Raw genomic sequence first — 27,707 nt, 5'->3', positions numbered from 1 at the left:
AGGGGCGAGGTCGCGGGCCTCAGAGAGTAACACGCGCACAGATGTGGCGTGATCTCGTGGCAGCAGGGGTCGATAGGAAGAAAATAGACCAGCAACCCAACGCACTCCTGCTGGAACTTTGGAAACAGTTGTGTCCGGAACAACAATTCTGGAGAAGCATAAAGGAGGAGTCTGGCAAAGCGTGACCCATGTCCCTCCAGGACTTCATGCAGCCACTTGAGGCTGACCCTTGCAGCTTGATTAGGGGTGGGGCCAAGGTACCCGGTCAGAGGGGACGAGCAGGGACCGGAGACCCCACGTGGAACTGTCCATACATTGGTCCCCTTCGAATGTACAGAGGGATTTGGCTCTAGTTGACACTGGCGCCGACTGCAGTCTCGTTTATGGGAATCCAGAACTGTTCCCTGGACCAGCAGTCTGCATTGATGGCTACGGGGGAAAAACTGTGACTGTAAAAGCTGTTTCCTTACCACTGGGTATAGGAAGGCTTCCTCCTCGTACCTACAAGGTTTATGTCTCCCCCGTTCCGGAGTACATTCTAGGGGTGGACGTGCTACATGGCCTCAGCTTACAGACGTCGGTAGGAGAGTTCCGTCTCCGGATCCGGGTGGTGAAAGCGGTGACACGCGGGCATGCTCACCACCCTCCTCAAGTGTTGCCACAGCCCTGGCGCGTGATTACAGTGCGACAGTACCGCCTGCCAGGAGGACAGGAGGAGATTGGTCGTACAATATTGGAATTGGAAAAGGCACATATTGTGAGGCCAACGCACAGTCCCTTTAACTCCCCAGTATGGCCTGTCAAGAAGCCAGATGGGACCTGGCGAATGACTGTGGACTATAGGGAGTTAAATAAGGTGACGCCACCCTTGCACACTGCAGTGCCTTCAATTCATGATTTAATGGATCGTCTGACTGTCCGCCTGGGGACATATCACTATGTAGTGGACTTGGCCAATGCTTTTTTCTCCATTGACATTGCATTGTCAAGAGCAGTTTGCTTTTATGTGGGACGGGCGGCAGTGGACTTTTCAAGTCCTTCCGCAAGGATACTTGCACAGCCCCACTATCTGCCATGGGCTCGTGGCCCAGGATTTGGCACAGTGGGATCACCCATCCTCTGTGGCCTTGTTTCATTATGTTGATGACATTCTGTTAACCTCAGATTCTCTTTCTGATTTAGAGCAAGCAGCTCCCTCTCTTCTCCGCCACCTGAAGTCACACGGCTGGGCGGTGAATGAGGAAAAGGTCCAAGGCCCTGGCTTATCTGTCAAGTTTTTGGGTGTTGTGTGGTCGGGTAAGACAAAGGTTATGCCTGAGGCAATCATTGATAAGATACAAGCCTTTCCCCGGCAGACCAAGGTCTCTCAACTGCAGATGTATTTGGGTCTGCTAGGATATTGGCGGGTGTTTGTACCCCATTTAGCACAAATGGCAAGGCCCTTGTACAATATGATAAAAAAGGGGGCCTCATGGGATTGGACTGAGGCTATAGAGCAAGCCTTCGTTGCCATGAAATGGGCAGTGCAGCAGGCACAGGCTCTGCAAGTAGTGGACCCCGGCTGTCCATTTGAACTTGATGTTCACGTAACCCAAGAAGGGTGCGGATGGGGCCTCTGGCAACGTCAGGAGCGTCTCCGGTTGCCAGTGGGATTTTGGTCCCAATTATGGAAAGGAGCGGAGGTCCGCTACTCTCTAATAGAGAAACAGCTGGCTGCTGTGTACGCAGCCCTATTGGCCACAGAAGCCATCACAGGATTGGCATGCGTGTTGGTTCGAACAACGTATCCTGTCCAGGGGTGGGTCCGTACATGGACCCAGGGACCCAAAACGGGGGTGGCACAGACCACCACCCTCGCCAAGTGGGGTGCCTACTTGGAGCAACGTAGCACCCTTAGTTCAAGCCCTTTGAGCACAGAGCTACAACAGGTCCTGGGGCCTGTGGAGCTTGTAGCCCAGGCTGAATCAAGTGCTCTGCCTAGAGGGGAGGACTTGGAGCCCTCGCCCTACAAAGAAGCACAGTCCCCAGTACCTGAGGATGCCTGGTTTACTGATGGTTCTAGCCGAGGGGCTGCAGCTGTTTGGACGGCTATTGGTGTGCAGCCCAAAGCAGACACCATTTGGTTTGATACAGGGACGGGCCAGAGTAGCCAGTGGGCTGAATTACGGGCTGTGTGGATGGTAATCAGCCACGAGCCTGGGCCCCTAGTTATTTGCACTGACAGCTGGGCGGTGTTCCGGGGCCTAACGTTGTGGCTCCCTACATGGAAACACCAAAACTGGTTGGTGGGACACCGTCCACTGTGGGGTCAAGCCATGTGGCAGGACCTCTGGGACCTAGGGCAGAGAAAGGAGGTGACCTTAATGCATGTCACAGGTCACTCCCCCTTAGTGTCCCCAGGTAATGATGAAGCAGATGCCCTAGCACGGGTACGATGGTTAGAATTGGCTCCTGCCACTGATGTGGCCCATTGGCTGCATAGGAAATTGCAGCACACCGGAAGCCGAACCATGTGGCAGGTGAGCAGATGCTGGGGCCTGCCTTTAAAATGGCAGGAGATAGCAGATGCCTGCTATGACTGTGCCGTCTGTGCCCAGGACAGCCCCCAAAGGCGGAGGCTCCCCTGGGAGACACAGCAGATTACGCGAGGGAGGGTGCCCCTCACTCGCTGGCAAGTGGATTACATTGGACCCCTGCCTAAGGCCCACAATGCGATATATGCGTTTACAGCAGTGGACACTGCTACAGGGTTGATGTTTGCTTGGCCCTGTCCGGCTGCGGATCAGCGGCATACAGTGGTCGCCCTTACATGGCTGTGCGCCCTCTATGAGCGCCCCCAAGTCATTGAAAGTGACAGGGGTACCCATTTTACGGGGCAAGAAGTGCAGCGCTGGGCTGCCAGGGTGGACGTGCAATGGTTGTTTCACACCCCGTACAATCCACAAGCAGCTGGCATGATTGAACGCTATAATGGCCTTTTGAAGCAAGGTCTCCGGGTGTCAAAACACCCTCCCACGATGCGTGACTGGGCCTCGTGTCTATGGGACGTCCTGAGAGTCCTGAATGAGAGACCATGGAAGGGAGGGCCCGCACCAGTAGAAGCTCTGCTACATCGAACGGCCGCTCCCATTCAATTACAAGTTACCACCAGTGAGACTCTGTTAAAGCCAGGCTACGGCAGAAATGGGAACATTTTGCTGCCAGCACCCACATGCTTGAAAGCAGGGGAACGGCAGCAATGGACTTGGCCCTGGCAGGTCAAAAGCCCCCACTGTTGGTGGTTGGGTCTGATAGCCCCATGGGGGGGCCGATTTGACTCATGATTTGCAAGTGACGCCAGGGGTGGTGGCTGAGTGGCCACCACAAGTGACTGTAGTATACAGAGGCCCCGATACCGGGATGATTTTGCGAGGAAACTATGTGCTCTCACTATGGCCTATTATGGGGTGCACTGTTCTGTTACATGTTGAAACTATGCAAGGGACCCCAGGTACTGCCATAAAGGTCTGGTACCACAAACCGGGAAAGGTGCCAGTGGCAGCGACCCTCCTTTCCCAGGACAAAAAGCTAGCATGTATCCTCCCAGATGGAAGGGATTTGCCATTGTTGGTTCCTAAGACTACTGTTTCTTTTCGTCTGCATGTGTCAGTAGGCTAATACGGCACAAGGACCCTCGCGGAAGATGCTTGTCGCGTAGATTGTGAGGCGAGACCCTGTAGGGGTGGAGTGTGGGGACAGAGCCCCAGAGAGTAGTTTACAGGCTCTCAGCCTCACGTGGAAGGGTGCTGGCTCGGGTGGTGGATGGCCATCGGCTGTGACTGATTGGCCGTCGGCTGTGGCCTGTTAGCCGATTGGCCGCTGGTATAACTGCTGCGGCTACGGAGGAGAGCCGAGGACTGCCAAGGAGAGCCGAGGAGCCGCACAGAGCTGAGGAGAGCGGAAGAGGAGAGCCGAGGAGAGCGGAAGAGAGGAGAGGAACAGAGCCGAGGAGAGTGGAGGAGAGTCATCGGTCGGTTGGCGGAAAGGCTGACGGCAGGTCGTGCGTCCGGTGGGCCCAGCCTCCAGTGAGATCATAGTGGTATGACTCCCTTACCTATGGCTCCGTGGGTGTTCCTTTTTGGCCTCACCATATCCTGCATTCTTATGTGGGGAGCGGGACCAGAGACCCCGCAGGCCGCCCTGCACGACAAATGGCGGAGCAAGCAGGGTCTCCTGCACGACAAAAGGCGAAGCGAGCAGGGTCTCCTGCACGACAGAGGTCCAGCACCGGGAAGGGGGTGGTGGTGCGGCTGGCCAGGTTCCTGAGGGTCTGCGAGGGGCGCGACCCAACCATGTCCAGTCCGGAAGGAGAAAGTGGCTTGGTTGATCTGTATGTTTCCTGTTAAGCACCCCTTACCTCATTAACCAAAGCAAACCAAATAAAACAGAAAAGTTTCTTGCGAAATTCCTCTCCGGTCAGGAACTCAGTGTCCAAAAATGCAAATTTGCCCCAGGGCCGACTGCAAGCCCAGGGGCACTCCCTTCCCTAACCACCTCCTCTCCGAGCCCCCGCAGGCACTTGGGCATCGTCCCTAAGGACTGAGAGACTACAGACAGGGATCCATGCTCCATTTGGCAGGGCGATGCAGCACCCATGGAGTCCACATCTAGGTAAGCGGAGGTCTTCGCAATCCTGCCGGGACTCCGGAAGACCAAGCCACCCGTCACCGGACCCCAGTGCCTGGGAGGTGGAAATCACGTCCTGCTTTCCCTGCGGGGGACTGCGCCTAATCTCCGTGGACACTTGCTGCGGAGATCCCGTTGACCCAGGGCAGGGGCATGGGTGCGGGTAACTGCTGCTCTGTGAAAAGTGGAGTGTGGGGGCCCCCTCATACCTCCAACACCCTGTTCAGGGAAGCCCCGTGCCCTGTGGGGGACGAAGCTGCAGGAAGAGCAGATCCTGCGTTTTTTGACTGTGCCCGTTACCCTGGGCTCTCGGCACAGTCCGGGTATCTGTACAGACCCGAGCCCAGATGTGTGCCTAAGTACCCCACTTTGCTGGTTAGGTGCCCAAGGCAAATCTTTATTTTCCCTCGAGAAGATAAGTGACTGCTGCCTCTGGCAGTTGGCAGAACGTACTCCAAAGACTTGTGGCGTGTCCATCCACCTTGGCCTCCTAACCTCAGGCCTGTGAGAGGGCGTCTCTCCTTGCATCCTCATTGTTTTCTGCACTTGTCCTTCTCCCTCCTTTTCCCCAGGTTCACTCTGCCCCCTCCCTGTTCTCTCCCACATTTATGCTTTAACCTTGCTTGACCTTGGCTCAGTCCTGCTTAGTAGCCACAAGTCCTAAACCAGGCAGGAGTGTGGGGTGGCTGTAAATCGCCTTTGCCTCCCTCTGTTCCTCCTTCATATTACCTTGTCTCTTTCTGGGACCCATTCCCCTTGGGTACAGAGTATCTTGGGAAGTAGGCAGTGATGCCATGAAAGGAGGAAAGTAGTCCTTGAGCAGACATTGGGCCTGAGACATCTGGTCCAGCAGGGGAATGAAGGCAGTGCCCCGACTCCCTGTCCCTAGGGACTGGGAACCGCCTCACTGGGCCTGGAGAGGGGACTTGGCCCCGGTTAGGTTGCCCCTCCTACTCCTGGAGGCAGCTGCCTATGGTAAGGGATTTACTCCCTGTGTTCAGATCTCAGAAAGCCTTCCTTGCTTCTAGATCTGGGGGTGGGGCAGAAAGGAGGGACTGCAGGCCACCTGTGGTGTGTCTACCCCATAACTTGTTGGGTGGGGTGGATCACATGAAAGGGACCCAGGTACGCACCTCACCTTTTCCACTCCATCCCAACTGGCTGGCCTTCTTGGGGACTATGAGAGTTGGTCACTGCTTGACATCCTCAGTGAGTCATGACCACCACCAGGCCACGTGTCCTGAGAGTGGCACTGGACACCACATGGCTAATCCTCGCTGCCTAGTCCTCAGTGGGACATAGTGAGGACCAGTCTCCAGGTGGTAGCCTTACCCCACTCTTCTCCCCAGAAGTGTATGGAGCTGCTTCCTGGGCCTTGAGACAGTATGGTGATGCTCCAAAGTGCCAGGATTCCCAGCAGCTACCAACTCCTGGTGTAGCCCTGGGCCCACACCCCTCTCTCTCACTCCTAGATCTCCACTCCCCCAGACTGGGCTTCCCCCTACTCCAACCTTGGGAGTCCAATGTTACTGACCTCAGGTCCAAGGTGCTGAGGGAGAGGGGTGCTGAAGAGGCCCCTCCTGTGGAAGGCAAGGCCCAGTGAGCTAAGGGCCCCCAATCCAGGGTGTCATGCAGGGTGTCATGCAGGGTGTCATGCAGGGTGTCATGCGGGGTCTCTGGTCCCGCTTCCCACATAAGAATGCAGGATATGGCGAGGACAAAAAGGAACACCCACGGAACCATAGATAGGGGAGTCATACCACTATATTCTCACTGGCGGTTGGGTTGGAGACACAGGAAGCAGGAGCCACACTATCCACAACCCGCCATCCTCTTCTCTGCCAACCAATCTCACTTGCTAACTGCTATCTGCCTCTCTGCAATTGCTCTTGCTAGCTCATCCACCATCTTCTTGCTAGCCCCGATTTGCTGCTAGGATAGCCATGGCAGTTATATTAGTGGCCAGTGCCTCACTGGTTACAGCTGACGGCCAACTAGCCACAGCTGTGTCTCCAACCCAGCCACCAATGAGATGGCCATCCAATCACAGTTGATCGCCATTTACTACCCAAGTGAGCACCTTTCCATGTGAGGGCGAGAGCCTGGAAACTGCACTCCTGGCTCTGTCCCCACACAGGGCTCCAGACTATATTTCCTCTTTGGCAAGTGGAGTGGCCACCAGGGCTAAAGCCCTCTCCTTGCAGTACACAGCTGCTGGGAAGCCTCAGGAGACACAATGGGGGTAATATGGATCACAGCCATCTGCTTTGAGAAGAAATTCTCCAAACTGCCTTGTAACTGGCAATCCAATTAACTCCAGTCTGATTTTGTTACATAATGGAAATTAATAAAGTTTCATGTACAGGTTAGAATTCTGTATATGCACATCTCATATTGTCAATCTCTACTTTTCATTGGCCACCCTAAAATATAGTTAAATCAGAAATGTAAGCTTCCCCTCATTGGTTGCCTTTTCACACAATCTGGAACTTTTCATGGTACCGTTTTTGACATTTGTTTGTTTTACTATATCTGGTTCTCATCAAGCTTTTCACCATTATAACAAACTTTGGTAGCTGGTAATGTCTCCAAAAAGAGAACATGACTTTAGTCCTTACTGAATAGGAAGTGAAGGGTTTGTTCCCTTGAAGTTTCTATCTTTGATGTCTTGAAGTTCCCCTTCCTCCCTACAGTCACAGCATTTAAATCATTCTGGAAGCTAATTTTCCACACTCTTGGTGGAGTTGTGGGGGAATATGATTTGTAATTGGGCCTGTCAGCCACCCATCTATGCACACATCTCGTTTCTGTCTGTCTTGTTCCTAAATAAGAATGGAAGAGTCCTAAATACAGCTTGTGGAGATGAGATATGACTGAGGGTGCAGCAGGTGCCTAGAGGTCCCCAGCACCACCCTCACGTTCAACGATTCACTAGAAGGACTCACAGAACTGAGTAGCCATGATATTTATTGTAACAGTTTATTATAGCAACGGGATACAGATTAACATCAGCAATGGAAAAAGACCCATTGGGCACTGTGCCAGAGACGCCAGGTACAAACTTCCAGATGTCTTTCCTTAGTGTTGTTGTATAGACAGTGCTTCATTCTCCAGCAATGATGTGTGACAACGTGCACTGCCAACCAGAGATACTCACCTGAGACTTAGTGTCCAGGGATTTCATTTGGACATTGATCACATAGGTCTAGCTTGCCACCCATGTGACTAACTTTTGGTCTCCTGCCTCTCTGGTCGTCAAGGTGATACCTCCTACCCTGTTTCCCCAAAAATAAGACCTAGCCAGACAATCAGCTCTAATGTGTCTTTTGGAGCAAAAATTAATACAAGACCCAGTATATATTATATTATATTATATTATATTATATTATATTATATTATATTATATTATATTATATTATATTATATTATATTAAAGACCTGGTCATATATTATAGTAAAATAAGACTGGATCTTATATTAATTTTTGCTCCAAAAGACGCATTAGAGCTAATTGTCCGGCTAGGTCTTATTTTCAGGGAAACACGGTAGTTCAAGTCCCATTATAAATCACATGCTAGCCTAGCCTGTCCGATGTGACTCAAGGTCCCTGAGTAAACAGCATCATTCTTATCTCCAAGGGCTGAGGTTACCTCCCAGGAGCAGGGCAAGGTCCAAATCCTTCTTTGGAATGGACAATCCAGATTTGATGAGTTAATTCTTTTCTCTATAGGGGTGGGGGTGGGTGTTAAAAACTTGATCTAAATTGTAATTGCTAACTTGTAAAACTTGTGGATTATAGACATTCATTTGCCCACCTGCCTCTCAGGGGTTACTGGATCTGTTCCCTTCTTTACTCTTCATCATTTTCTATTTGAAAACAAGGAAAGAGGGAATTAAAGAGTTTGTGCATTGTAATTACATTCACGTCACAAAGTGGTTGTGACGATTTTTGAGAGTGAATGAAGATATTTTAGAAACATAATAGATTTTTTAATTAAAGTATAGCTGTAATACAATATTATTTTCAGGTTATAGTACAGTGTTTCGACATTCACATATTTTACAATGTGATCACCACACAAAGTCTAATAACCACCAGTTACCGTGCAAAGTTCTCACACTATTATTAACTATATTCCCTCCACCTTTTTCACCCATCCCTCCAAACCCCTATCTTCTGACAACCACCAGTTTGTTCTATGTTTCTGTGAGTCTGTTTTTGTTTTGTTTGTTCATTTGTTTTGATTTTTTAATTCCACACATAAGTGAAATCATGTGGTATTTGTATTTCTCTGACTTATGTCACTTAGCTTAATACCCTCTAGGTGCACCCATGTTGTTGCAAAGGGCAGGCACCACCTGGGGAGGCTCTGCCTGGTCCCTCTTTCTGCTCAGCGTCCTAGTTTCACCTGTCATAGGTGTAGGTGCATGTCAGAGTCGCATCAGAAAAGCTCTCTGTACTACAAAGGTTTTGTAACATCCTTTCCAGTGAAAGGAAATCAATTTTATCTACATATCCATAGAATAAAAAACTAAAATTAATATAATGCTGCAGTTACATAAAAAAAGTATTTAAAATTCAATAAAGTAAAATAGTACCATACACATCAATATGTAAATGTTTAGCTTGACTATCATAAAACAGTGATTAAATAGGCATTTTCATATATATGCAAAATACCTATAAATAGGACAGATGGAGTGTGCCTATGGGCCAGCCAATCTTCCAATCCCTCTGTGTCGGTGACACAGCGCTGCAGGTGAGTCACTCTGGGTAAAGGACCCCACAACACAAAGTACCACCACCCTTCCATCCGCCGTGTATACTGTGCAAGCAAAAATGTTTGCCTGCTTCCTTCTGACTAGGCCCATTGTGTCCCACAGCCAACTGTCCTGCTTTGCAGGGACTGAGGGGGCTCCCAGGATGGGAACTTTCAGTACTAAAACCGGAACCTGTTGATCTCCCTCCTTTACACCTTGAAACAAACCAAAACGAACTGAGTCGCTCTATCTGATTTTGCCCCCAAATATAAACCTGATTGCCTTGAAAAATAACTCTTCGATTTTTGCAATTATAACGTCTGCAGATACGTCACAATCCTCTCTATGTGTTCCTTTGACAGCACTAAAACTCGACAAATGTGTTCTAGACTCGGATCCTTACAATTCAGCCTCTCCCCTCCTGAAGGCCTGACGGACACCATCTGCAGGGTGACTTCCAGACAAGGAAGGGCTGGACCTCCGGCCTGCCTGGCTCCGCCCTCCGACGTTGGAGCTCCACCCACACACCCCACTAAGGACCACCAGAGCCCTCCTTATGAAGTTTCAAATACGAGAAACCGCCCAGCTGAAAACTGTTGTCCTGAACATTGGGGTCCCCGGTCAGAATTCAGGAGGACTGTGAACCTGGATGGGAAAAATAACCTTGATTTTCACTAAGCTCTAGCTGAAATTTAGCCATTCTTCCCTTGGTGACTGGGGGTAGCGAAGCGTAGCAGGATTAGTAGGACATGGGCCTGTGTCCCCAACAGAAACGAGGGGTGTTTTGAGTCACATGACAGTTGTGGCAGACACCTGCCCTACTTTGCAAATGACTAAGGTTATTTAGTTCCAATGCCGGGTCCCGTTTTATGAGGTAGAGAAGAAGCGAAATAAGCTATATTTCATAATTATCAACACGATTGGTTTTCTTTTATATCTTTCTTGGTTTTCGCCTTCTGAAGACCAGCACAGGGGCCATTCAAGGACCGGCGGGCACCAGGGGCCCTGCGGACCTAGAGCGAATCTGGGCGGGGCCGGGCCCGGGGAGGGCAGGGCCTCGCAGCAGCCCCGCCCCTCTGGCGTAGCTGAGCCTTAAATTCCTTTGACCCCACAAAGAAATCCTCTAATGTGTGGCCACCGCGGAGGTGCAATGCCAAGGGACCCACAGCCGAAGACCGTCTTAGCCTGCTCAGCGCACTGGGGCTGCTTCTGACACTGGAGGCCGGGAGCCTGCGGAGGCCCCGGTGCCCGCCGCCGCTGCTCCTCCTGCTGCTGTTGAAGCTGGTGCTAGAGAGCGTGGCAGGTAAGTGGGAGCGGAGGGGCGGGAGTCGTGGGGCGGGCAGCGGGTCGTCCCCCACCTGTATGCAGCTGGTGGTGGGGAGACGAAGGAAAGATTGGCTGAGACTGCGGAGGCCGCCTCCAGGTTTGGGGGTTTGGTGAGTTAGAGCTGACCCAGGATCTGGGGGTGGGGTTGGGGGTGGAGGGGCGCTGAGCCCCGGGCTAGGCAGGGTGCCTGTTTGCTGCCTCCCTCAGCGGCCCTCGGATTGGAGAAGCCGGCAGTGGGTGCAGTCAGCGGGAGGCTGACAGAGCACGGGGGACTGGCGGCGAGCCCTCGGTCCGGGACATAACCGACGCCACAGCTTCCTGGGGTCCCCATGGGCCGCTCCGAAGGAAGCCGCTCGCCGTGTCCTCCAGGAAGGCCCTGGGCAAACTCCTTCGGGGCAGGGATCTGAGGGCGGCCGCCGGCCCCCTTCTCACTACCTCGGCCAGGCGCCCGACGATCGCTAAGGGCTCGCTGGTCTCTTCAGGCAGCTCTCTGGGGAAGCCTGGGCGGCCCCGAGGGGGGGGGGTCGATGGAGGGTGAGGAGGGGCAAAGTGTCTCGGAATTTCAATTCTTTCCCAGTTTCAGTTTTGCGTGCACAACAAGTTGGGCCTGAGCTCATCCTGAATCCCCACTGCTCCCAAGGGCACCGCCCACTGGGCACACGGATGCCCGAAGGTTTATTTGCACAGGCGGAGGGAGGTGTCCACCATCATGGCAGTAATAACAGCTGGCGTCCTTTGTGCCTGCCTCTGTTCTTAGTGCTTCACTTACAAGAAGTCATTTCTGCTTGTCTGAGTTTCCTCGATTTACAATCCACAAATCTAAAATAGGGCCCAGAGAGGACACTAGGTGGCAGACTGGGACCTCGAGTCGGAGTTCTTAAACCTTTCTGTGCCTTGGACTCAGTTTCAGAATGTTTTAAATACATAAAATGAAATACATAGGATTACAGAGGAACCCAATTATGTTTCTATAGAGCTATTAAATGTTTTTAAATTATAACTATGTTTTTGATATGTAATATACATGCTTCTGCGTTACACTGAATAATACATAACAACAGGGCTAACAACGCCCAGAATTTGGAAGTTGTGAGGAAGGGAAAGCATGTTTCCAGGTGTCTGCAAAAAGTGTCATGTGACTCAAAAACCAGCATGGCTTGTATGGGACCAAAGGTCAGGTCCCGCTCACCCTGCTGGGCTGTGTTGCCTCCATCCATCTTGAGAGCAAAGGCTAAATGTCACCTAGAGCGTAGTGAAAATAAAAAGGTCACTTTCTCCCTCTAAGTTGAGGCCCCCAAAGTCAAGTTTTAACATTCATGCAGCCCTGGGGGAATTTGTGGGCCCCAGGGTGAGAACCCATGCCCCTGTTAGTGCCCTTCCCGGGTGTGATACTTGAGTGATTACAGTTGTGTATGGCAGGCATGGTCATGGGAGTGTGGGCACAGGCCCTGTAGCCTTGTGGGGGATGGGACCCCAAGCCAAGGAGGAAGGGAGGGAGGGAGGGGTAACCCCAGGCGTATGCCAAGCTGTAGAAGGCAGATGGCCCATGGAGGGGACCGAGCCAGAGTTTCCCGACAGGCCCCTCACAATGCTCCTGGATGCTGGCCTTCCCTTCAGGAGGCAGGGTGTGAGGAAGTGGCTTGCAGGGAACAGATGTCATGAGTACAGCAGCAAGGAGCTGGCCTTTATAAACATGCTATGACAATAATTCGAGTGCATTCTATGGTAAACATAGGAAAACTGAGGCTCAGAGAGGTTAACTGGCTGCCCAGGTTCACACAACGTTCCCCAGCTGGCTAGGATGTGGACCCCAGCAGGCTGGCTCTGGAGCCCGCGTTGCCTTGGGCAAGAGCCAAGGCAGGGAGTCCTGACCAGGTGAGAGGCGAGACGGCAGAACTAATCAGTAGTCCTTGGGACCAAGTTCACTAGATACAGATGAATGAAGATCGGTCATTACAAAGCTGGTTACTACGGGAAAACTGGGGTCTCTGACCTGAATCACCTAGCTGGGTGTGCTGTGGCACTGAGATGGGAGCATTGCAAGGGCAGGCTGGGGAGGGACCACAGAGACCTATGTGGGGCACTGAAGGACATGCTCCTGTGGGACTTCAACGGCTGTGAGCCCTGGCCTCTGGTCTCCCTCTACCCTCTCTTCTGTCCTCCTCAGGTACATCTGCAGACCTTTCTCACTCTGCCCCTCCTCACAGGTCTGCCCTCCATGGCACACTCCTCTCAGCCCAGGAAGACAGGGTCCCTCCATGCCAACCACAGCCATGTCCTTTCTCTGGCCCAGACTTTTCCCTTGAACTCCTGCCCTTAGGACCTGCACTGACTTGGCCTCTCCCGCCCGTGGACTGATTTGACAAATGTTTCCAACAGCACCCCCTCACGTCAGGCACTTTCTAGGCACTTTACAATATCAACTTAGTAAACCCTCACAACAGTCCTATTATCCCCACTTTCTGATGGGGAAACTAAGGCATGGAGAGGCCATCCAGCCCTTTCTCTGCTCCCCACACATTTCAATCTCTTGCATTTCAGTCTGCCCTTGACCTTGGTTTTCCTGGATACACTACAGTAGTTCTCACTCCAGGCATTCCTGCTTTGCTAGTTCTTTTGCCAAGAGCAGTTGTTCTCAAACTTTAAAATCACCTCAGAATCACCTGGAACACTGGTAGAACTACAGAAAGCCGGATCCCACCCTCACGTTTCTGATTCAGTAGGGCTGGGCCTGAGAATGTGCATTTCTAACAAGCTCCCAGGTGACACTGATGCAGCTGGTCCAGGGATTACACCTGAAGACCCCCCCAGCTGAGAATGTTCTTCCCTCCTCAACTACCCCACTGCCTGGAAACCACAGCTGGTGAGGTTTCCGCCGGGTTTCAGCCTACAAGACCCATGAGCCCAGCATCTTCCTGCGCCAGGGTGCTCCCAGCACCTGGTACCTCCTGCACCCCACACTCATCAGCCCCCACTCACCTTTCTGTACCTGCTTGTTTAATTGGTCAGTGGTCCTGCTCCCTGCCAGACCTGAGTTCCCTCGGAGCCATGTCTGCCTCAGTTCCTCTCTGTCCCCACACCCCACACCCCAACCTGGCTCAGTGCCTGGCTGGTGGTAGGTGCTCAATAGACATTTGTCAAATGAGTAATACTGCAAGGGGAGAGGTCAGGGCTGGCACAGCTGAGCAAGTGAGTGTGCTGAGCCAGGAGCGGTGGGCTCGCCACCTGGCACCACGTGAGCGTCACCTGGGAGCTTCCAACCCCTGCCAGTGTCCAGTCCCTCAGAACAACTAAATCCATATCAAGGCAGGATTATCAGAGCCGCTGGGTGGTGCTGGGGCAGCCTGGTGGAGAACCGCTGGTAGAAGTGGGTCCACCCAGCCCAGGCTTCCCTCCTCTCTGAGTGGGAACCGCCAGGGCCCACCTCACATTTTCACAGTGAAAATGCCATTAATCAATCCTTGTAAAGCACAGGAAGCATGTCTGGCACTGAAGCCCAGAACCTGCCATGTTGGCTTTGCACCTGCATGCTGGGTAAGTTTCCCGTCAAGTTCTGAGGCCAGGCCCCCACATCCCTCTTCCCTTCCAAGTGCCTCATTGTCATTCCATACCCTCTTAGTGCAAATGAGGATGTGAAAGATATTTATGCCTGGAGATTCAGACTTCCTTTTTCCATTTCCCCTTTGCAGAGAGTCCCTGGGGGCTGCCCTTGGTGCCTGAAAGCCCAGCTTCTGATAGCCCAGTTTCCAACAGCCCAGCTTCCTTAGCAAAGGTTCTGATGGCAGACCTGGCCAGCCTGAAGTTAGAAAACAAGCCATGGCCTGGAGGTAAGGCCCACCTGCCTGCTGGAGGGACTGGGTGGCACAGGTCAGGAGCCCACAGCCTGCAGGAGGGCGAATCTGGTGGGCTACCTCAGCAATGGGGACTCTGCCAGGGTGGGAGACAGGCTAGCACCTCAAGGGACTGGCCCCTGGCTCAAGCAGCTCCCACACCCAGCTCTCTCCTTTCCAGGCCTGCTTCTCCCCTCGGGACAGGACGGGGAGACCGGGAAAATGATTTCTGCAGGGCCCTTCCTCCACTCCTGTGCCTGTGCCTCAGGTTCAGTGTCTCACTGCTGTGGAGGTTCCCACTTACAGCGGAGGAAAGCAGGGCCTGTCTCAAGGCCACACAGCTAGAGAGTGGCAGTGGCACATGGATTGTGGGGACATGGGGCAGAGGCAAAAAAAGTCTCCTGCCGGGGGTGGGGGGGGCAATAAAGGGGCCAGGCACCTCCCTCCCCTACCACAGTCAGAGGAAGGTGGAGACTGTTTTTAAGGGGGACAGGATGACTCATTGAGGGTCTGCCCACGAGGCTCAGTAACCAGGAAGGGACAATGGGGGGCTGATGACACGGACAAGATCTGAGGCAGCAGTAGGCATGTGGCCACTTCCTAAGGCCATGTCACAGCAGGAGCAGATTCCGTTGCACAGCTGCCATGTGGCCCTCCTGCAATGGTCCCACAGTTTCTGGCTTGGGTGGCACCTGGCATCTGTAAAGCCAGGGCGGTGACCTGATGTTTGCTCCCTCCACTGATTTGGCCCCACTCTGGGCTGGAGCCTGAGGCATGATGAGCCCTCCTACGTCCACTGAGCAAGAGGGAGTCTAATCCCAGCTTAGACTGTCTTCCTGGGGCAGAAGAGGGGTGTGGGCAGTGTGCAGAGAGCAGGCTGGGCTACCAGAGCCATCAGGCAGGTGGAGCAGACAGCAGTGGGATTTTCAGGGCAGGAGGGATGGCAGGCTCTGACTGGGTATATGCGAGGCAGTACCCGGGAGTCAGCTGAGTGAAGGGCTACACTCATGAGCTTGTCCTCAAAACAGGTCTCTGACTCCTGGGATGGGCATGAAGTGCTAGGGCGTAAGCCATGGGTGAAGCAGCCCAGAATGTAACAGAAGTCAAGGCCAAGAACCAGAGCCGCCATGTTAGGGGGATGAGAGGCTATATCCAGACCATTCCAGACACCATCTGGTCAAGTCTCGGAAGGAGTCGGCATTCAACCCCTTCTTTCACCCCTACTACTACTGCCCTGAGTCATGCCACTTTATTATCCCCCTGTTATTGCAGCTGTCTCTGAACACCCCAAGCACACCCCTGCCTCAGGACCTTTGCACTGGCTTTTCCCTCCTGGAATGCTTGCTCCCAGCTCTTTACATGGCTCGCTCTTTCAGCTCTGTATTCAAGTTTCCTTTTTTGGAATACCTTCCCTGATAATTCTATCTAAAATTTTAAACCACTCCCCTAACATTTCATATCTACTTTTTTTCCCCTCAATACTTACTGCTCTCCTGCCTATCGTACATTGTATTCATTTATCTTGCTCATCCTGCATTCATGTAAGCTTTCTGACAGCAGGCATTTGGGGCTATTCTGCTTATGGCAGCATTGCCAGGGCCTTGGAGAGGGCCAGGCAAACAGTAGGTATCAGAAAGTCCTTGTTGAGTGGGGCGGGGGACGACCCCACTGGGCTGCCAGGGTAGGCAGAGCTTCAGCCAGAAGTGTGTTCACTAAAGGGAGGGTGTGGGCCAGGGGCCACCTCCAGAGTCTATGTGTACAGTCTGGCCTGGCTTTTCGCTATGGTGAGCTTGGTAGGTGACTTTGCTTCTCTGTGGCCCAGTTTCTTCATCTGTCAAAGATAGGTACAATACTATGTACCTGATAAGTTGTTAGGAGAGTGAACTGAGCCTAAATTTGTCAAGTATTTGGGACAGGATCCAGCACCTAAGTGTTTTGTAAACTAAAAAAATAATAATACATTAAACGAAAAAAAAAAAACAGAAAAAAAAAGAAAAAACTGAAAAATGAAGGAAAAAAACCAGAAAAACAAAAAAAGAAATGGAAAAAATAATACACTGATAGCCTTCCCCTCCTTATTAACCAAAAATAATTGCCCATTAAGGAAGCTAGCATTAATAAATTCAGTAGTACCCCCTTGCCATGGGGATACATTCCAAGACCCCTCGTGGATGCCTGAAAGCAGGCATAGTACCAAAACCTGTATTTACTATGTGTTTCCTATACACACTACCTATAATAAAGTTTAATTTATAAATGAGGCAATTTCACAATGGAAGGTTCGATTTTACAGTAGATATTAGCAACTTCAGCATATGATATTTTTTCTTTCCTTATTAACTTGAGAACTTTCACCTTTTCATTTAAAGGAAGCACTTTCCAGGTTCTCTTTGGCATATCCGAACTACCAGCATCACTACACTTGTGCTTTGGGGCCATTAAGTAAAATAAGGGTGACTAGAACACAAGCGCTGTGATACCACGACAGTCAGTCTGATACCCGAGATGGCTACTGAGGGACCAATAGGCCGGGAGCTTATACAACGTGGACAAAGGGATGATTCACGTCCTAGGCAGGATGCAGTGGCACGGCTCAAGATTTTTCGCACTACTCAGAACGGTGTGCAAATTAAAACTCATAAATTGTTTATTTCTGGAATTTTCCCTTTAATATTTTTGGGCCATTGTGGACAAAGGTAACTGGAACTCTGGAAGTGCAGCCACAGATAAGGGGGAATGACTGTAGTAACATTACCTAGTAAGCAGATTGTGCACCTGCCCTGACAGAACAACGAGGTGTGTGTTGCTCCCTTTCCCAGCAAACCCAGCCTTGGGATTACCTGTTCCTTGTCACCTTCCCACACCTGGTGAAGAGCAAGTAAGCACCTTTGCAGTCTCTTTGCTCCGTGGTGGGAATGCCAGGATCCTTGCACCCCCACTCCTTGTACTTGGGCCTCGGTCTTGGCGGTGGCTCAGAGACTCTGGACTCACTGCAGCTTTCAGAGGACGCCCTTCCTCCCAGACTGTGCATCCTCCTCTGTGTGTCAGGGCAGCAGCCATGACCTTCAGGGTTCACGGGTTTGAACTGGCCACTAAACTTTCAGGATGCAACAGGCTTCAGTCTAATACCATGTGTATTCATTTCCTGTAGCTGCTGTAACAGATGACCACAATTTGGTGTCTTGAGACAAAATACATTAAGTCTCTTACAGTTCTGGAGGTCAGACTCCAAAATGGGCTTCACCGGGCTGAAACCAAGGTGTCAGCAGGGCCAGCTCCCTGCAGAGGCTGGAAGGAGGAATGCGTTTCCCTGCCTTCTAGAGCTGCATTCCTTGGCTCATGGCACCTTCCTGCGTCTTTCGGTGCTCCATCTTCACATCACCGTGTCCTCTGACAGTCATGGAATCTCCCTCTGCCTCCCTTTTATAAGGACGCATTTAGGGCCTGCCCAGGCAATCCAGGATAATCAATCGGCCCATCTCCAGATCCTTTATTTCATCACATCTGCAAAGTCCGTTACCATAGAAGTAACCTGCACATGCTCCAGGGACATGGGAGGGGCCGTTATTCAGCCCACCACACCCGGCTTCCTGTGGAGAGGGAGACAGGACAGGAAACCCAGTGTGCACACTGTCCCCACCGCCTGGAGGCCCAGCAGCTACCCAAGGACACAGGCTCTTTGCCCTCCCTCACACCCAGGGCAGGCACAGCTGCTGCATGTCACAGCCAAGGAGCGGAGGGCACCTTGACAGAGAAGCGGCAGCCTCTGTTCCTCACAAGGCCTGTGTATCTGTTCTCAGCTCCCAGCCCAGAAGCACCCCACTGATCTTAACTGGTGGTTAGTAAGGAAACTACACCCTGTCAGAGATTCCCGTCATTTAGTCATTTCCCAGGAGGCCGGGGCCAGCAAGGCCAGATGTCAACCCTTCACTCAAACACTCAGCATTGACTCTCTTGCCCCCATAAGGTTTCTCCAGCTGTGAGACAACTGCTCCCTTCTACTCAGCTTAGAAGAAGCCAGCAGCCTCTGGGAGAGATGTGGGGCTCCCACATTTCTAATGAATGATTTTGGGTTCTATGCTTGCCTCCCCTGGGCCTCAGTTCCCTCATCTGCAAAATGGGGCCATTCACACCAACTTCTTAGGTTTATCTTCAAGTTCAATTGAGACAGTGAATGAAAAGCAGTTAGAACAGTGCAGTACACACAGTGGTCATTCCAAAAATGGTATCTGATTATTTTCACTGCCATTCATGCTCTTGTTTGTCGTCCATTTCAACAATACAGGAAGTAAGTGCCAAGCATGATGTATCCCCAAGGCCTGTGGAAATCGTAGTGACACAGCCAGCTGCATTGCCCATCCTCATGGAGCCCAGACTCATTCACAGGGCGTGCAGAGACGCCTCTGGGATTTCAGGGTGGAATGGGGAGGGCTTGCTGGATGATGAGGAGATATTGGGGGGGAGAAGCAAGGAGAGGAGGGCCTCTGGCAGAAGGAACCTGGGGTGCTGAGGGCCCTAGTTAGCATAAACAAGAGCTGTGTGTGCTCTGTTTGACTCCTTTCACGTTTCAATATTCAAACACTGAGCACCTAGTGTGTGCCAGAGGGAAACTGTTCTAGGAGCTGGGAAAACAAGAGAACAACCCATGCAGGAATCCCTGCCCTTGGCAGACAGTCCAGTGACAAGATAAATTAGTCAAGTTCATATTGTCTTGGAGGTGGCGGTGCTCTAGAGAACAGTAACTCAAAGGGGAGTGCTGGGGGGCAGGGTTTGGGGGGTTGGAGCTAGGAAGGCCTTGCTGAGAAGGTGGCATTTGAGCAAAACTTCTCTTAAAAGTTATGTAAGGGAGAGTGCCATGTCTATCTCTGAAAAGGGTGGGCAGAGTTTTTAAAGATACAGCATTTATTTTACTAGCTTGAGTCATGACTGGCTGCTGAATTGATTTTGTCTCCAGCCCCAAGTTGAAATGATGAGTTGGTGCTTCTGGAAACACGGTAGAGAATAACCTTGAGGAAGCATTTGGACTTAAAAGAGGTCAACTCGCATGTGTGCTGTGGGACAGGAGGGAGTGGGGAGTGCAGTCAAGGTGCCACCAGCCTGGCAGCCCTGTTTCAAGCTGAGAATGATGACCGGCCTTTATTGGCTTCTCTGGGGAATAATTCCACATAAATTAAGCTTCCAAACAAACAGTTTTTAAATCACACCCTTGTTAATTGCGATGGGAAAGCAGATGATCACACTTACTAGAGATGAGTGTAAAGTATGAGTAAATAGGCCCTGAGTGAGGAACTGTGTAGGAGTAAAGTCACAAGCCTCAGCGCATGAACATTTAGGCCTCGATATTTGACGGATTCTTTATTTAAACCATTTGGATGCCCTGTTTTTGTAACTGAAATTACCAGTTCTTGCTCAAGCTAGCAAGTGTTCTGGGTACGTTTTCACCCGACCCTGGTGCAGGTCCTAGCAGTGCATGTGAGCCTGACACTGCCCTTCTTCCCGCAGGGACGCACTCCCTCTACTACCACTACCTGGCCCTGTCAGAGCCAGGCCCCGGCCTCCCCCATTTTCTGGCTGTGGGCTATGTGGACGACCAGCCCTTCATCCGGTATGACAGTCGTGTGGGCAGGGCTGAGCCGCAGGCCCTGTGGATGGCGCCCGTGGACACCCAGTACTGGGAGAAGGAGACCCAGAAGCACAGGTCCTGGGTAGAGGTGCATGAGACGGAGACGTGGAGACTGATGAGCTACTACAACCAGAGCGGTGGTATGTCTGGCAAGCCCCCTGCCTGCACGCTGAGTTCCAGCAGCCATGCCTGTCCACTAGGGGAGAGGGGCTGCTCCTCCTATCCTGTCAGTGCGTCAGGCACGCTCCTGTGACATGGCTCTTCCCAAGCTCCTTCCCTGATGGCCACAAGCAGGGGCTACAAGGGCCTTCAGAATCAGTTGTGGCTTCAGCAGGCAGCCCATGGGCCAGTGCAACAAGAATCCACAGGAAATGGGGGCCCACGATGCCTCCCCTAGCCAACCAGGGTTCCAGACGTCAGCAGACCTGGAGAAGCCATTCCCCACCTCACCCCTCACTCTCCCCAAATCCTTCAAATCACGCCTCCTCCACTCCAGGCCCTCAGACACCATCTGTGCCAGGCAGGGGAGGGAGGCCTGATGAACTTGAACGAGGCAGACAGTTCAGGAAGGGAGACGGAACCCAGGTGAGGACCCCTGTTCTGCCCAATGTCAGCGAGGGAGACAGGAGCCTTTCTCTCAGCCTCAAACTCCTCACCTCAGCAGGGCGAGCACACGCCACTGCCTGGCTGCTGCTGACACTGAGCGAAGTGATGTGTGGGGCAGAGTTGCTTACAGCACCTTCCTGCTGTGTGCGCAGACTCCAAAATGACTAAAAGCCTCGGGTTCTCATAGACCCTGAGGGACTAGAGGTAAATGACTGAGAGTGGGGGGCTGTGCCTCAGCCCAGGACCCCAGGACAAGCATGACCAGCCCCCAGTGTTAGTGGTCACAGCCGCTGCACCAGATTTCACCTGTTCACATCTGTGAAATTGGGCCTACCACCCACGAGGTCATCTTATACCCATAAATAACTGAATTTTTTCATCAGTAGCATAGAAAGTAACTGTGTGTCTAAATTTGAACTCCAGTGTTCTTCCCACATGAGGGGCCCAATAGTTTCTCAGCCCTGGCTGCTCATACAAATTACTTGGGGAGCATTTTGTGAAATACTGATGCCCTGCCCCCCACCCTTTGGTGGGCCCTGTGGGCGGTGTGTTTCACAGCGCCGTGACCCCACTAACCATAGCCTCTTGCCCACGTGCACAGGCACACACAGCACTCAGCGCATGTTCGGCTGTGATGTCCAGGAGGACGGCCGCTCCGGCAGCTTCTGGCAGTTTGGCTTTGATGGGCAGGACCACCTGATCCTGGACCTGGAGACTCTGAGCTGGGTGTCAGCCGTGCCCATGGCTCTGCGGAGCAAGCCCTGGTGGGAGTCGGAGCCCTGCTACGCGGAGTACGACAAGGTCTACCTGGAAAGTCTCTGCCTCACCTCTCTGCGCAGGTATCTGGACCTGGGAGGCCAGCACCTCACCCGCAGAGGTAAGGCCCAGCCCGTGGCAATGCAGAGAGTGGCCCCATGCTCTCATTCTCAAGACTGTCCCATGTGACAGAGAATCCCCAGGAGGGGCAGGGGGTCAGCAGGCTGTGAACCCCTGGCTCGGATAAGCCCTGTGGGGCTCAGAATGACGGCCAACCAGCAGAGCAGGAAGGGAGCCCAGACCTCACCCCCTGACTCCAGGTGAGGTGGAGAGAGGACTCCTGGAGCCCCCCATTTCCAGTGTGGTCTGGGCGGGAACCCTAACTCAGTCTGACTTTCGTCATCTGTAGAGCAAGTGGGGTAAACTTGGTGACTCATAAAGTCCTCGTGGAGGTTAATGACCTGTGGTTCTGCTCCTTGGGAAATGACCCCGAGCCCCAGGGGACCGCTTCCCCCACCACTGCTTGGACCCCTGGGGACTTCTGGTGAAACTGAGGCCCTTCGCCCTGCCCTGCTGCTCCACACAGCCGTCATGCTAAGTGTGCTCCCCAAACTCCAGGTGCACCCTAAGCTGCTGAACCTGGCCAGCAGGGCTGGAGATACGAGGGCTGGGATGGACACTAAGGAAAGTGGGTGCTTCGGGGTGCCTAGGGTGGAGGCCGCACAGGCTGCTGGGGGATGGGACTGGTCAGAGCACCCAGCACACTATGGATGTCTGCTAATTGAGTGGTGGAGTGTGTCAGCTGAGGTAATGGGGAGATATTCCTCAAAGGGAAAGGACAGGACAAATGATGTTGGGAAGAGAAGATGTGATTATGAGAGCTGAGTGGTGGTTCAGAGCTCAGGCACTGGAGCCCAGCCTCCAGAGCCACATCCGGGGTCCACGACTTGCTGGCTGTGTGACCTTGGGCAAGTTACTTGCCCTCTCTGTGCCTCAGTTTCTCATCAGTATCATGAGGTTGGTAATAATAGCCTATTCTTCCCTATAGCACCACATTGGCACGTGTTAAATGAGTAGTATTGAACTCTCATTCAGTACCAGGTGTTGTTATCCTACCTCCTTCCCCTGGTAGATTAGTCAGGTTCTCCATAGAAACAGAACCAACAGGGTGTATATATATATGTATGCATATATATGTATATACATATATATATATATATATATATATATATATATATATACATATATACATATGGAGAGAGAGAGAGAGAATAAGGATTTGGCTCATGTGATTATGGAGGCTTAGAAGTTCCATGACTGGTAGTCAGCAAGCTAGAGACCCCAAGAGAGCTGACAACTGTTCCAGTATGAATGTTGGCAGGCTTGAGACCCAAGAAGAATCAATGTTTCAGTTTGAGTCTGAAGACAGGAAAAGACTGAGGACCCGGGTCAAGGCAGTGAGGCAGGAGGAGTTCCCTCTTATCGGCCTGTTGGTCTTATTCAGATTTTCCACTGACTGGATGAGGCCCACCCACCATGGGGAGGCCAATCTGCTTTCCTCAGTCCCCTGATTCAAATGTGAATCTCACCCAGAAGGGCGTGCACCCACACACACACACACACACACACACACACACCCCACACACACACAGGAAACTGACCAGATGCCTGGACACCCCATGGCCCAGTCAAGGTGGCACATAAAATGAACCATCACACCTGGATTATGTCATTCACAACACCTCTGAGAGGAGGGAATGATGGATCCTCATTAGGCCCAGACAGACAGAGGGTTGGGGAGAGGAGTCAGGCTGGGCTTCAAACCCCGGTTGTCCAGCTCCAGAGCCCACACTCGTCACCATGCTCATTCAAGGTGATGGAATGGACATTGTTCGTGCCTTCATTACCAGCCTCTTATTAGACACCTGCTGTGTGCAGGAAGTTACAGGGGACGTATGTGCAGTCTGAGAAAACCCTAGGGTCTCCGTGAAGGGGGGTTTTCAATATAATACCAATAGCCCCACCCAGGACTCTCCTTTGAGTTGGTGGGGGGAGGAGAGTCACATCTCCTCTCCCCCATAGGAATTCCCAGTACCTTGACCCTTTGGAACAGTTGACAAAAGGTGGTCCCTGCCTCCAGTGTTGGTTGAGTGCCTCCCTGGAGAGGGTAGGTCCCCATCTCCTCCCTGACCTCCAAGGAAGATGCTGGAGGAGCCCAGGATCAAGCGTGGGGGATGGGCAGAGAACAGCCACTGCCAGGCTTCCTCCCTCCACCTCTCTCTGCAGAGCCCCCCAAGGTACAGGTGACAAGGCAGTCCACCCAGGATGGGGGCGTCATGCTGAGGTGCTGGGCCCTGGGTTTCTACCCACGGGAGATCTCGCTGAGCTGGTGGCTGGGCGAGGAGGAGCTGGTCCTGGAGACTGAGCACGTGGAGACTCGCCCCAGCGGGGACGGCACCTACCAGACGTGGGCAGCTGTACGGGTGCCTGCTGGGAAGGAGGCCCAGTACACCTGCCACGTACAGCACTCTGGGCTGAACCACATGCTCACCGTGGCCTGGGGTGAGGAGCTGGGCTTGGCGGGGAGGGGTTGAAGAGGGAGGGGGTCCAAGGCCCCCACAGAGAGTCCTATGGTCTGGGGGTGCCCTCTTTTCTCTGCCGGCCTTAGGACCGCCCTCTCATCATGTACTCATTGCCGTGGTTCTCCTCCTCGTCCTGCTTTTGCTGGTGGTTGGAACTGGAGTTGTGATTTTCACCAAAAAGTTCCGTCAAGGTAGGTGGGGAAGAAACAGTGGGAGATCCAGCGGCTGGTCCAGCCCTACAGGGAGGAACATTCTGCTCTCATCCCCTCCATTACAGCTGTTCCCTTCTGGGGAGCAGCAGCTACTGCTGAGGCCCTGCCTCACAGCTGCACACTGTCCTTGGGCCCTGCTACCCCAGAGCAAGGAAAAAGGCCCAGAGAGGGAGAGAAAAGAGAAGGTGGGACCCAGGGTCCCACCTGTGCCCACACCCACCTCATCTCTTGTTTTCTGTCTTTTCTCCATGGAAGGAAAAGCCCCAGGTGATTGAGGGATGGGTGGGTTGGGAGCAGAAGCCCCAGGTGCCCAAAACAGAAGATGGAGGCGGGGTACTGGGCCCGGTGCTTTCCCTGTCTCAGCCTGACTTCCGCCTCTGCCCCATCCCTCAGTCCTGAAGCCAGGTGGATGGGGTACTGGGGGTAGGGGTGGGGTACTTACCTGGGAACCACACCAGGTTCTGTGGGGGCCAGGAGTGGACAGGGGTCACCTTCCACCTTTCTGCCTATAGGTGGAGAGGAGCCCCCATATTTCCCAACGCTCAGCAAAAGCAGGGGCTGCTCAGCTCCTCTGTGACAGAAGTTCACCCTCAGAGACCAAGGAAGTGTTCTGTGGGTTTTGGGGGGCTGCCAGCTCCCTGCACTAGCTGGCTGGCAGGTGTGGTCTGACCGTGATGGGCCATCCCACACCCAAACTGAGCCCCTTCACCTCCACCAGCCTCGTCACAAGTGGTCTGTGCCACTAAGATGGTTTTGTCATCTTCCTGAAGTCCTTTAAAAAATGTAATTCTTTCCTGTTTGGCGGGTGGGGAGGGGTCAGTAATAATTCCTCAGATCGTTCACACTTAACAGTTAGCAGAATGGTTTCATGTTCACTGTAAATCCCACCTGAGCCTCTCAGGCACCCTGTGAGTTTGGCAATGTAATTCTCACCCCCACTTTCCCAACATGGGAACCGAGGCTCCAGGCAGTCAAGGGAGAACCAGGACAACAGTGCAGGAGTTATGGGGGCAGCATCCTGCATCCATCTGCTAGCATCGGGGAGAAATGGCTGAATGCCTACCTCTCTGTACGAGTATGTTCTTATATGTACGTGACCCTTTTATAAAGAAGATGAGAGTGTTGGAGAAGTGTGAGGTAATTGTGAGTGTGGTTGTGGGTGTGTGTGGTGTGAGGATGTGTGACAGCGAAGGGGTGTGTGGTATGTGGGGGAGTGTGGTGTGACTATGGGTGAGTGCCAGGGGGTGTGTGGGTGCGTGTGAGGGTGAGAGCGGGTATGTGTTGTGAGTGTGTATGGGTGCAGGTGTGCAGTGTGGTGTGAAAATATGAGGGTTTAGTGTGAGGGTGAGAGTAGATACTGGGTGGTGGTGTGAGGGTGAGGTGTGAAGATGTAGGTGTGTGGTGTGTGGGCATGTGGTGTGAGGATGAGAGTGGGTGTGGTTGAAATTGGTGTGTGTGGTGTAGCTTTGGGTGGTTGTGTGAGGGTGTGTGTGTGAGGGTGTGGTGTGAAGGTGGAGGTGTGTTTGTGTGGGTGGGTGTGGTATGAGGGTGAGAGTGGGTGTGTGGGTGGGTGTGGTGTGAGTGAGAAAAGTGTGGGTGTCCTTGTGTCTCAGGAGGAGCTCAGAGGGACTCGGGCTCAGGGACCTGTTAGTTAGCCCTGGGCAGCTATAGATGGGAAACAACGGTCCATATTTTCCTTCCTGTCCTTTTGAATGGTTTGAATTATTACAGTAAGCACAAGTTACTTTTACTATAAAGGAAAGACCATTTTCTCTGTGGGAATGCTGGTCAAGGGTGTGTCTGGGAAGGCCCAGCCTCACCTCAGAACATCAACAGAGCAGAAACCCTTGTGAACAAGAATCTCCCTGGGACCATCTGTCTTTGTTTACTCAGCAAACAGTTCCAATCCCATGGCCGTGATGTGCCAGGGGCTGGGACAGGGTCAGGGAGCCTCCACTGTCAAAGGACACAAGGCTGGGCCCCTCCCAGGCACCCTGTGCCTCACCTTCAGTTGACCCCAAGGCTGACAGATAATCCTGTGGGGACTTCGGAAACCTCCAGGTCTGCAGCCCTGGGAGGCTAAGCCTAGGGTGGGGAAGACCTGATATTAGAAAAAGAATCCGCCAGCCCTGTGGCCTGCAACAACTCAGCAGTAAGCTTGTAACTACCACATTGTGCTGACGCTGTGTCCTAAATGTGTGTCTGTCTCAGGGATGCCATCATGTTCCATACATGGGATCCTGTACAAAGCAGGGTTCTAAGTGCTTTACGTGTACTAAGCTGTTTAATCCTCATGACACGCCTGTGTCCAGGTGAGGAAACTGAGGTCCAGGGTCCACAGCTGGTTCATGCCAGAGCCGGGACATGAGACCAGGCAGTGTGGGCACTTCACCACTGCACCTCCATGACAACCATGCCGTTCTGTAAAGGGGCAAGTAAGTGTTAGGTCTCTAAATGTTAGGTCCCAGAGAGCTTGACTTAATGTTAGGTCTCTGAATGTTAGGTTTCAGAGACCTTGACTAAGAGATAGAGCCATGTCTGCAAGAAAATAACAAAATGTCTGCTAGTCTGTACCTGCAGAGAGAGCCAAACTTGCGATAATAGAAAATGCCCCCAAAATGCTACTGGCTTGCAGACAGTCAGTTGTTTTCAAACAATGCTACCCTGTCAGCACCGCCCCTATATAACCCTCCACACCGCCTCCCTCCAGGGCTGTAGCACTCTTTGCACAGCCCTGTAGACTTCTCTCTTAGTAAACTCTCTTAACTTGCTGACTGTGCATGCTCCTTTACCAGCCAACCAATTAGTAAGTAGAGGCCTGCAGTCCCTTCTCTGCAATTCTGAAATCCAAAACACCTCCACAAGCTAGAAGTTTCTTTCTACTTTGGCGTTTGTACTCTATTTACTTCCTCTAGTGTGCCTTTTCACAATTGTCCACATAAATACCAATGTATCTGATTATGAAGTATCACCCCAGACCCGTGGGAGTGTTATGCAATATTCATTCAGCATCCCCACCTGGGTCCCTTTCTGAAGTCCAAAGAATTCTAAATTCTGAAACATCTGGCCCCAAGGGTTTTGGGTAAGGGATCGTGGACCTGTGTTAATAAAGTTTTATGGTAAGAAACATATGTATTTTCTTTACAGTTGTCTGGCTGCATGGTAGGATGAGTTGGGGTGCGAGGTGGGTCTGACCCCCACCGATGGAGGTGCGAGTGCCTGGGTGGGCCCTCAGGGCACCCTCAGCCCCAGATGCATTTAGTGCCTCCCAAGCTGAGGTTGAACCTTCTTCCCTGGGGAAGGGTGGGGGCCGAGTGTGCTTGGGGAGCAGACTGGAGGAGGCTCC

General features: G+C 52.4%; 1 protein-coding gene across 1 annotated transcript; it reads left to right on the top strand.

Annotated features, from left to right (window-relative positions):
• The first annotated feature begins 10,540 nt into the window (after positions 1–10,540).
• Positions 10,541–27,492, top strand: LOC109439173 (H-2 class I histocompatibility antigen, Q10 alpha chain). The gene is made up of 7 exons (XM_074313373.1): positions 10,541–10,729; positions 14,442–14,579; positions 20,085–20,345; positions 21,413–21,688; positions 23,854–24,129; positions 24,236–24,340; positions 24,874–27,492. The coding sequence occupies exons 2-7, from the start codon at positions 14,531–14,533 to the stop codon at positions 24,936–24,938; spliced, it is 1,032 nt and encodes a 343-aa protein (XP_074169474.1). The 5' UTR covers positions 10,541–10,729; positions 14,442–14,530; the 3' UTR covers positions 24,939–27,492.
• The last annotated feature ends 215 nt before the right edge of the window (positions 27,493–27,707 follow it).

Source organism: Rhinolophus sinicus, linkage group LG10 (assembly GCF_036562045.2).
Source record: "Rhinolophus sinicus isolate RSC01 linkage group LG10, ASM3656204v1, whole genome shotgun sequence".
NCBI classification, from domain to species: Eukaryota; Metazoa; Chordata; class Mammalia; order Chiroptera; family Rhinolophidae; genus Rhinolophus; species Rhinolophus sinicus.
Note: the sequence above shows the minus strand (reverse complement) of the source record. Positions and strands in the feature narration are given on the sequence as shown.